The 11,816-nt window shown below is 34.0% G+C and overlaps 1 protein-coding gene across 1 annotated transcript; it reads right to left on the reverse strand.

Moving 5' to 3' along the window:
• Positions 1-2,661: 2,661 nt before the first annotated feature.
• On the reverse strand, positions 2,662-11,816 carry LOC132563578 (post-GPI attachment to proteins factor 2-like). Its single transcript, XM_060228319.1, has 6 exons — positions 11,559-11,816; positions 9,116-9,374; positions 8,056-8,171; positions 7,015-7,123; positions 3,986-4,136; positions 2,662-3,086 (listed from the first exon to the last, which is right to left on the reverse strand). Exons 1-5 carry the CDS (start codon positions 11,709-11,711, stop codon positions 3,994-3,996), a joined length of 780 nt encoding a protein of 259 aa, XP_060084302.1. The 5' UTR covers positions 11,712-11,816; the 3' UTR covers positions 2,662-3,086; positions 3,986-3,993.

The following is an 11,816-nucleotide window of genomic DNA, read 5'->3' on the forward strand; positions in this document are numbered from 1 at the left end:
TTCCAAGAGAGAAAACAAGAGGCCTTAGCAGCATTGACAGTCACCTGAGATAAGTAATATTGATTACAAAGGTTAAAGGGTAAGTATTTTTCAAGAGAAATTGACTATAAACTGACCAATCACCGGCTGATAAACTCCTTGAAGATAACAAAGAAGAAACTGCAAAGCCATTACAACATATTGTTATACCACCTCGAGATTGATTTGATGTACATCAAAGAATCACAATAGTCTTGTTCACAAGGTATCTCGCATGGAACCTTCAATTTTGCCATGACATGCTTCAAGGGTGCAGAAAGCGATAGAGAGCATAACCTCTGGAGTATTGAGTATGGGGAAGCCTAGACCCACTAATTATAAAAAACTGATTTCCTTTCATCCAAGCATCCTTCAGTCAAAATTTGGACAATATCCTGTAACTCCTGAAGAACAAGATAAATTTTATAGATATTGGTAAATCTTCCCTATTTGGCCCCGCCAACCATTGGTTTCCTTTCCCCAAAGGATGCTTCTGACCTAATTTGGTTACACTCTGTTAAGTCTTTCATAATTAGTAGTGATTATTAGGAAAAGTTGTCAGACAACAGATGCCACAGTATCCTCCCTATTGCTCACTTCTCCTTTCTGTCTAGTGAGCTAACACATGGATATACAAAGTTATTTATAAAGTAAACCAAACACATACTTTTTATTTGAATATGAAAGAAATTATATAGCACCAATCCTGAAAATTTTGAAGTCTCAGTTTGAACTTCATATAAAAAAACATGAGTATAGCTATTCACCAACTAAACCAAAAGTTGACTTCCTTTCTGAAAATGAAAGAAATTGAATGGCGCTAAAACTGAATACACACAAGGAAACAAAGTATAAGGTACAAAACCTATCAAAATGCTCAACTGACTTTGCTTGGTTGAAATTGCTTTACTAAATCTAAAGGAAAGGGAATTCTAAATATCAAACTACACAACACAAAACATATCTATTTTTCTATTGAACCCCTACCCTCTGTCCTTAAGGGGTTAACCAAACCATTAATACTTCCTACAAGAGAACCAGGATTTTAAAAAATTTGCTCTATTTCCAATATTGGCTCCGCCCCCTCTTGCACCATGGAGATGAGATCTTCCTACAGAATTGATTACCTTTTGCTTAAGAATGCTGCATGCAAAATTTGGGCGAAATTCAATTTCTCCTATTGGAGGAGTAGGATTTCAAAGAATTTGCTCTATTTCCCCTATTGGACCCCATCCCCATTTCCAGCAAAACTTATTTATGCAAAAGTAGTATATCTTCAAAACATGGAATTTTTCACAAAAATTGTTCCCTTCAGTTGCATAAAGGAGGCATGCATGGAGGCTAAACAAATTTTTATATCCTTCATGTTGTTGCATTTCAAATACAACACAATTAATTAAAGTAATTAAACACTCACATCAAACAACTACCTAAAACAAAAGTGGACGCTGACACTGGACAAAAACATCAGCATTAATAATGCCTTTCTTCATAACATACAGCTAAAATTATCAATAATATATGTATATTTTACAAATATAGCAACCATATCTAAATTTTGACCTTATATTCATTATGCATGTCCAAAAAGGACCTTATCAAAAACTAAAAAATGTAGATAACTGAGAGAAAATAGCACAAACAGAATGACAGTGTATGTAAGTATCACCAAATGATATCAAAAATATTCCTCACATTGTAAGGTAAACAAGACCTATAAACATGCTCCAAGGTTATAAATATCAAATGTTAAATTAAGAAATCAAGATTGTATAATGTAAAGTAAACAACAATGACGTCATAAACAAGAAGCCCAAGGGCCTTAACGGTCACCCAAGTTACAATGCTTCTTGTAACATGTCATAGATATGATTTTGTTAAACAAAGTAATAAAACTTTAACTATAGTGTACACATAAGCAAATGAAAAATTGTGTATACATTAACTACTGTCCCAAGCTATGGCTTCTAACCAAGTTAGCAATTTTTTAATTTTCCTTTATAAAATTTCCCATCCACGAACAATAGAACATCTTTGAAATTTCAGTCAAGAAACTTCCATCCTTGTAGAGTATTTGGTTCTACATTATTTTGGCATTGAGAGGAAGATTTATGAAATTTCACCCATTGACCCATTTTTGGGCCAGCCCAACAGCCCCTAGAGTCAATCGAGGTCAATATGTGCATCTCATTAAGCTGTCATCTTAAACTAAAAATTCTAACCAGGTTTGAACTACTTCCAATAGAAAAATAAACAAATAACGTTTAAAAATGTGATCTTCCTGTATTAACTATAGTAAACTTAACCTCATCCCCGTGAGAAAATGCATACAATTTTAGTAAAGTGTCTCAAGGCATTTCAACCCATTAAGATTATTTGATTCTACCACACCTGGGATTTTAGAAGAAGATTTTTTAAGTTTCAATCAATTTGACCCTTTTCGGCCCTGCCCCTCAACCCCCTTGGTTCCCTTTATTCATACGTTTTTTTATAAAATTTTATTGAAATTGGTTCTGGAGTTTTCCAGAAGAAGTTGAAAATGCTAAAAAGTTTACGACACATGGCAAATGGGAATTGTAATATGTCACCGTGAAACTTTGTCTCAGGTGACCTAAAATCAATAAAGGGAAAAACATATCATATCAAAACAATGTGCCTGAGTGAAATTGTAAACTCTTTCAGAAAATCCAAATAATAAATATACAGTAAGGTATGAATGTTTGTAAAGAGCAGATGTATCCCGTGAATGTTCGTAGAGTGCAGACCTATCCAGTGAATGTTCGTAGAGTGCAGACCTATCCAGTGAATGTTCGTAGAGTGCAGACCTATCCAGTGAACGTTGGTATAGGGTAGACCTATCCAGTGAATGTTGGTATAGGGTAGACATATCCAGTGAATGTTGGTATAGGGCAGGTGTATCCAGTGAATTTTTGGTAGAAAGCCGATGTATCCAGTGAAGTGAATGTTCGAAGAAGGCAGACATATCTAGTGAATGTTCATAGAGGGCAGAGTGTTCTTTTTAGACTTATGGACTTCATCACAGCTTCGTCTGAGAAATCTTGAGACAACTAAAGAAAAGACAAGAAGAAGATAACAGAACAATGGACATTTTGTTTACATAGAATGTATTGTTTAATTGTCATGTCACAATGTATAAAATAAAGCTGCTCACAATTTTAGTACCTCAGGGAAGAAATTTCATGACACGGTGTTCTGATGAAGTTTTAGGACAAAACCAGGATACCTAAAAATTACTAGAAACTACCTCCAGCCTGTTGTGATTGATTCTCCAGATTTTTACTCACCCTATCACATTGATCCCCTGTATGCACTCAGGTATCCAGGCAGGAGGCCTAGGGCTCATCTGGTCACCATTTACCAGTACATGGTGTTGGCTCTACTACCTATATAGAATTGTATCATAGGAATACTAACCAGTATAACTATGTAGATTTGTGTGATCACAGGAATACTTACCAGTATAACTATACCAGTATAACTATGTAGATTTGTGTGAAGTATCACAGGAATACTTACCAGTATAACTATGGTGATTACTTACCAGTATAACTATGTAGATTTGTGTGAAGTATCACAGGAATACTTACCAGTATAACTATGGTGATTACTTACCAGTATAACTATGTAGATTTGTGTGAAGTATCACAGGAATACTTACCAGTATAACTATGGTGATTACTTACCAGTATATAACTATGTAGATTTGTGTGAAGTATCACAGGAATACTAACCAGTATAACTATGGTGATTACTTACCAGTATAACTATGTAGATTTGTGTGAAGTATCACAGGAATACTTACCAGTATAACTATGGTGATTACTTACCAGTATAACTATGTAGATTTGTGTGAAGTATCACAGGAATACTTACCAGTATATAACTATGTAGATTTGTGTGAAGTATCACAGGAATACTTACCAGTATAACTATGGTGATTACTTACCAGTATAACTATGTAGATTTGTGTATATGGGAAGTTCCGTTACTACTGCTTACAGACACCTCAAGCTCATTAAAATCCAATATAACTGTCCCATTATAGGCAATGTTGGAAATGACTGTAAGATACTCTGCCAGGGCAAACCAGGTGTACACTGAGGTAGAAATCATCACACACTATTATGGTATTCATCACACAATATAATGGTATTCATCACACACTATTATGGTATTCATCACACAATATAATGGTATTCATCACACACTAATATGGTAATCATCACACACTATTATGGTAATCATCACACACTATTATGGTAATCATCACACACTATTATGGTAATCATCACACACTATTATGGTATTCATCACACACTAATATGATAATCATCACACACTATTATGGTATTCATCACACAATATAATGGTATTCATCACACAATATTATGGCAATCATCACACAATATAATGGTTATCATCACACACTATTATGGTAATCATCACACAATATAATGGTAATCATCACACACTATTATGGTAATCATCACACACTATTATGGTAATCATCATCACACACATTTATGGTAATCATCACACACTATTATGGTAATCATCACACACTATTATGGTAATCATCATCACACACTATTATGGTAATCATCACACACTATTATGGTAATCATCACACACTATTATGGTAATCATCACACACTTTTATGGTAATCATCATCACACACTATTATGGTAATCATCACACACTTTTATGGTAATCATCACACACTATTATGGTAATCATCACACACTTTTATGGTAATCATCACACACTATTATGGCAATTATCACACACTTTTATGGTAATCATCACACACTATTATGGCAATCATCACACACTATTATGGTAATCATCACACACTATTATGGTAATCATCACACACTATTATGGTAATCATCACACACTATTATGGTAATCATCACACACTATTATGGTAATCATCACACACTATTATGGTAATCATCACACACTATTATGGTAATCATCATCACACACATTTATGGTAATCATCACACACTATTATGGTAATCATCATCATCACACACTATTATGGTAATCATCACACACTATTATGGTAATCATCACACACTATTATGGTAATCATCACACACTATTATGGTAATCATCACACACACTATTATGGTAATCATCACACACTATTATGGTAATCATCACACACTATTATGGTAATCATCACACACTATTATGGTAATCATCACACACTATTATGGTAATCATCACACACTATTATGGTAATCATCACACACTTTTATGGTAATCATCACACACTATTATGGTAATCATCACACACTTTTATGGTAATCTCATCATCACACACTATTATGGTTATGGCAATCATCACACACTATTATGGTAATCATCACACACTATTATGGTAATCATCACACACTATTATGGTAATCATCACACACTATTATGGTAATCATCACACACTATTATGGTAATCATCATCACACACTATTATGGTAATCATCACACACACACACACACATTATGGTAATCATCACACACTATTATGGTAATCATCACACACTATTATGGTAATCATCATCACACACTATTATGGTAATCATCATCACACACTATTATGGTAATCATCACACACTATTATGGTATTATGGTAATCATCACACACATCACACACACTATTATGGTAATCATCACACACTTTTATGGGTAATCATCACACACACATCACACACTATTATGGCAATCATCACACACTATTATGGTAATCATCATCACACACTATTATGGTAATCATCACACACTATTATGGTAATCATCACACACTATTATGGTAATCATCACACACTTTTATGGTAAGCATCACACACTTTTATGGTAAGCATCACACACTATTATGGTAATCATCACACACTATTATGGTAATCATCATCACACACTATTATGGTAATCATCACACACTATTATGGCAATCATCACACACTATTATGGTAATCATCATCACACACTATTATGGTAATCATCACACACTATTATGGTAAGCATCACACACTATTATGGTAATCATCATCACACACTATTATGGTAATCATCACACACTATTATGGTAAGCACACACATCATCACACACTATTATGGTAATCATCACACACTATTATGGTAATCATCACACACTATTATGGTAATCATCACACACTATTATGGTAAGCATCAAACACTATTATGGTAATCATCACACACTATTATGGTAATCATCACACACTATTATGGTAATCATCACACACTTTTATGGTAAGCATCACACACTTTTATGGTAAGCATCACACACTTTTATGGTAAGCATCACACACTATTTATCATCCAAGAATTAATTATAGTGATCTTGTTGTGTATGTTTATGTTGGCAATTTATTAGCACTATTTTCTGTCAGGTAAATTTGGAATGTTACCAAGTGAAGCATTACCTCCTGAACTGACTTAATGTCTTTAACAACAGACAAGCTTTATGTCACCATACCTCCTGCTATTGATGTAACATGGTACAGTGCAAGTATCTCTTAATATATAACATGTTCTGCTCTGTTCACATTTTACTCTAAAACAGGACAGGCACATTGACAGGAGATTCCAGAGGAATGGTTGTCTCAACCATTGTATGATATGCATTAGTTAATCATAAAGTGGAATCTATTCTGTTTTTTATCTTCTTTTTAATTAGACCCATATTCAAATATGTAATGCTAGGGACAAAAGGAAATGTTAAGGTACCAATGAAATTTGAGATGATTCCTCCAGAACTTCTGAAAAAGTAGTGATAACACACTGTTATTTATCTACAATTATGTGACTTCCAGGATCAGCATGTATGTACAATACCTCTGTGGTTAAAAAAAACATAACCGTGAATGGTAGGAGAAATAATGAACAAGTGAAAAGTTATACTAAGGTTATGTTTAACATTTAAAATTCACAAATCCATGAACAACACTTACTGCCTGATTCACAATAAGCTTGATGTCTGAAATACAGATACACAGCAAATAGGAATGATGTAAGATTGAAGAGAAAAAGTCCGACCTTGTAGTGGAATGATTGCCTTTCCTGTCAAAAATAAAAAGTTTTATATCACATCACCCAATTTCAAATATTCAGTACATTTAAATGAATGAAAATTTAGGTTCGCACTTCATGTATAAACATTACCAAAAATAATTACTAGTTCTTGTTACCAAATATATTTCATTAGATATATTTACATATACCAAACTCAGATACAATTACGACAGGCAATTCAAATCTGGAGTCTGTGAATCTACTACATTACTGTATATGATACATGGTGCTAATTTATGATTTGGACATTGTAGCATAATCATCAATTTTTTTATTCATGCCACATCCCAGCCTCAAACTCCAATATCATGAATGTGCTGGTTAAGTAGCTATAGCAATTATGGGCTTGGAGATAATTTAAGGTGCCATAGGTTTGAGGCCAGGACAAGGTATGAATCAAAAATTGTCTTTCTTGGTTTAACAATGGTCAGTGTTTACTACATTAATCTAATACATAGAAGTTACAAAACAAGTGGTTGTTGTCCATAGTATTTCTTTCACTTGAGTTACCTTTTTTTCAAAAATTACATAAAACACTAGCTTTAGTGAAAAGTATTTGGTAACTTTGCAAAAAGACTAACCAGGTATGTATCTGAATTCCTCTGTTTATTAAAAAGCATGTTATAGCCACTAGAATGTAATTTTCTCTGAAGATTTGACAGTCTTTTCTCAAACTAGTCCAGTAATGCAACGTCTGAAGAGTTTCCAGTGGTTAAGTGACTAAATCTCCATATACTGAACATGTAAATGGATGACAAACAATAAGTAAACAAAGATTTAAATGAACAGACATTTCACTTGGCAACAAACACCAAACAGTGGCAACAGAATCAAAACGACGGACTCATGATGTGTAGAAGTTAAGGTGAGACACAATTAGTGCAATTAATATTAAATGATATATCTGTTTTAGTGCCTACCATATTAGTCATTGCCCTGTTATTGGCTGAGCGACCCCAATGGAACAGCATACAAGACAACAGCATGTGAGACAGTGAACACACCATAAAGGCTATAAATAGGTATTCGTGCATATCTGAAACATATATTGTTAAATATTTTGTTAATAACTATAATCTTAATTCTTGCAGATAGTAAGACTACAAAAAGTTAATATCACAAAATATATTTGCATTACAATTATCAAACTTACAGTGATCTCAATGATGCTACTTATGAAGCGCATTACATTTAGCTGTTGAGTTTTTCGGCAATCAGCTGTCAAAATTGTTTGCTGATCTTCAATATTGACTATAATCTGATTATAAAAACAGAACACATAAATGTATTGAGTATGATTTATATTTTGTTAAAACTTTGTAACTTCAGTAAATTTAAAGATACAAGTAATGGTGAATAGATAATAATATATCACACATCTTAAAAACGAAATAGTTAAAACCTACCTGTATATACAAGGTCTTAAATGAGGCTATTTCATATGAGTTTTTATGAAATGTGAATAAAATGATTTTTTATTTTTTTGTAAGCCTTAGCAAGCAAAAATTAAAATTTCAAGAGGAGTGCCATAAAATATTAAAGAAAACTAAAACACATTACCCAGAAAAGTAACATTTTGACATGTTTTAAATTAGTATTCCAAACCATATAACCTTATTACCTGTGGCTATAATATAAGACAGGAAAACACATGTTCAAGTACCTTTAAATAGCCTTTGAAAACTACTTTATTTTGAGGCTAAAAGTTAGAAGATAATCAATTAAAGTCAGTTTTTCTGGTTGCTCATTGTCATACACATAGCCTATGAATTACATGTAGTATGCTGTTGTTGGATGCATTGCTTCTGTATCTTCTATCATTTAACAAAAGTAAAATACTTTGTATTCCCTTTCATTACTCTGAAGTAAAAATTCTAATGTAAAAATGTCTCAATCACATTCAGTAGCTTTGAAACCTGACAAATCTCTGTCCATCATATATGATCCACATTATGTTATAAAGACATGCTCTATACATACCGCCATTGTCTGTAGATGATATGTAGGTTAATCCAACTAATGCCAGGATTTCTGTAATATGGAGGGAGCTAGCAATGGCTGCCAGATTGGTATAAATTATATTCTTTCTTCCTACATGAATTCTGGTATGGAAATTGTAGTAAGCAATAGCAAACATCAGACGAGGGGAACAATGAAGTGCCACACATATCCTCCAAACATACTTCTGGGGGGTGTAACCTCCTATAGCTGATGATATAGAGGGGAGATAATTTGCTACCTGAAAAATAGAGAAAAAAACAATAAATGTGTTGTAATCACAGACAGCTCCAGAATATATAAGACATGATCTGGTGGCTATACGACATGTATGTGCGACTAATAAAGTAAATAAATGTATTGTTTTACGAAGAAAAAGAGATCCAACGTCCAAGAGGTACGGCTGGTAAGTCCGGTATCACTCCAAAGCGAATTCCCTGAGGGAATACCGAGTCCGGTACCAAAGGATAGGTTAAAAAATCGGTAAGCAGGACCAGACAACGCCAATGAAGATCTTCTGTAACTTTATTAGTTGACTAGTTTTGGCACACTTGTATTGTTTGTAAAGTCCATATTGCACTACATACTTATAATCATACCACAGCTTGGAAGTAAAAAAGTGGTTCTAGGCCTTACAAGTGTTGTTTTAAAATAATTTGTTTCTGTAAATAGTGTTGTTTATCAAACATAAAGTTGAAAACCAACTTTCATGGCAATTGATCAATAAATAAAATTTCTTGGGGAACAAATAAAGAAATTCAATCAAATTTAATGCACTTTGGCATGTCTCACGTTTGCCTCCAACTGAGTCCAAAATCAAGATCAGTGTGACAGGAAACTGAATGGCCACTTAATAATGATTCTCAGATCGCTAAATTTTCTTAAATAAAGTGTGGATGATACAGATGTTAGTTATCACTGATACGTGTACAAGAATATTGGTAGCCATATCACCAATTCAGTAATTTCATACAGAATACAACAATCAATTAATAATAGCTGCTCAATGTTCTTAAATAAAGTGGGAAAGGACAATACCTGATGAATGTTACAGATCTTACTTTTATGCTCAACAATGGCTAATTGTTGAGTAGCACTCATTAAGAGAGGTATAATAGAAAAATTCTAGTTGTTTCGCTACCCCTTTGTTCCGGTACTCGGTCGTTTCGGTACTTAAGGAAGTTGTTTTAGTACTCATTTTGATACTTGTGAAACAAGCGGCCCATGGGCCTTAAGGGTCATGGGACTTCAACAACTTTCAGCAGGGAAGAGGGTTATTTTTTCTACTGTGAATGAAATCTTACTAAGAAGCTGTGTTCCATGATGCAGATGGTAGTTTTGGTGAGTAGGTAACAGTAACAAGTGTTACCTATTTTTTTACTATAAAGTTGGAGCTCAATCCAACAGGTGAAACTTGAGAAAAAGTTGAAATAAGTGTCGCATAGGAAAACCATGATTGTGCAATCATGTTACAAAATGGCCTCCCTGCCTGCTGTGCTGAAGTTTTTGAAGTTTTGACAGGGCCGAAAAATAACAAAACTTTGTTGGCTACCTTTCTTTTCTAACAGAGTTGCTGTTCCTTATCAGATACAATACACCTCTGTAAATGACTCAAGGACTACCAATAGTTGACCTTGCGGTCAGGGTCAAAGTTTGATGTGCAAAACTATGGCGGCATCCCTGAAAGCACCAAAGAAGGACACAGCTGTAGACTGCTTTGTATGCTATCGATCAGCGTAAAAATCCTTTGGGATATCTGAAATGTTATGTCACTGTTGTTGTAGCCAAATTACAATCAGTTATTAATGATATTACAGTATATCACCATGTCTCTCAAGAACACATCTGTAGTTGAAAGTGAAAGTACAAAATGTAAACATGAAGGTCGGTGACTATTTACTCAAATCTAATCTTCCACAATATAATCTAAAATGTTTATAACCATATAAATGAATGTAATCATTTTCCATATGAACAAACATTTATTTTCAAAAACATAATGCCTATAACAAACCAGAAAAATGATGAAATCCTTTGTTATTGGACACAAATATATTTTTCAAGAATCTTGAAATGGTGTAAGCCGTTTACAGAGGTGTTATTGGGGTACCGCAATGCACTCAGAGAGAGATTAGTGGTGTGTGTAGGTGTGGCTGAAGCACTTGTGTGTCCTCATTTGGACCCTGCCCCTAAGGCCCCTGTGGGCCGAGAACCAACATTTATACAAGCAAATCTTATTAAAAAGGTAATGACACCGTGCCATGGCATAAAGTTACTGATTTTCCGGACCTTGTGAGCTAAAAATCAGTAAACTAATATATTTTTAACTTCCACCAAGTTACTTGAATGTTACAATAAGGGAATGGAGAAATCTACATCAAAAAGAAGAATGACCAATTATTACACTTCATAGGTTTTCAGTTACCTTGCAGTGAGTGGCAGTTGATGATTCAAAATCATACAAAATGGACCATGTCACACAGAAGAGAAATCCACACAATGGTAAAAGCACAGCACTTTTGGCTACATACACAAATGGTATATGGAAAATCGCATCTGCATTCGTTGTGCCTGCCATGTCCTGTTCTGTGGAAGATTCTCTTGCAGTTCACCCTGGCAAAAACGTCCGGCACTATATCGAACTTGACAGCATAACAGTTATCAGAAGCAAGCAGATATACAA

The sequence above is a fragment of the Ylistrum balloti genome, unplaced genomic scaffold (assembly GCF_031769215.1).
Source record: "Ylistrum balloti isolate Yb309-2 unplaced genomic scaffold, AGI_CSIRO_Ybal_v1 Utg371770, whole genome shotgun sequence".
NCBI lineage: Eukaryota > Metazoa > Mollusca > Bivalvia > Pectinida > Pectinidae > Ylistrum > Ylistrum balloti.

What these genes read in the sequence shown, in the direction of transcription:
- LOC132563578 (XM_060228319.1), bottom strand. Translation starts at nt 11,711, where the DNA reads ATGGCAGGCACAACGAATGCAGATGCGATTTTCCATATACCATTTGTG. An exon ending in CAACTGCCACTCACTGCAAG is followed by an intron (nt 9,375 to 11,558) that starts GTAACTGAAAAC and finishes TCTATTTTTCAG; the next exon opens with GTAGCAAATTATCTCCCCTC. An exon ending in ACAGGGCAATGACTAATATG is followed by an intron (nt 7,124 to 8,055) that starts GTAGGCACTAAA and finishes TATTTTTGACAG; the next exon opens with GAAAGGCAATCATTCCACTA.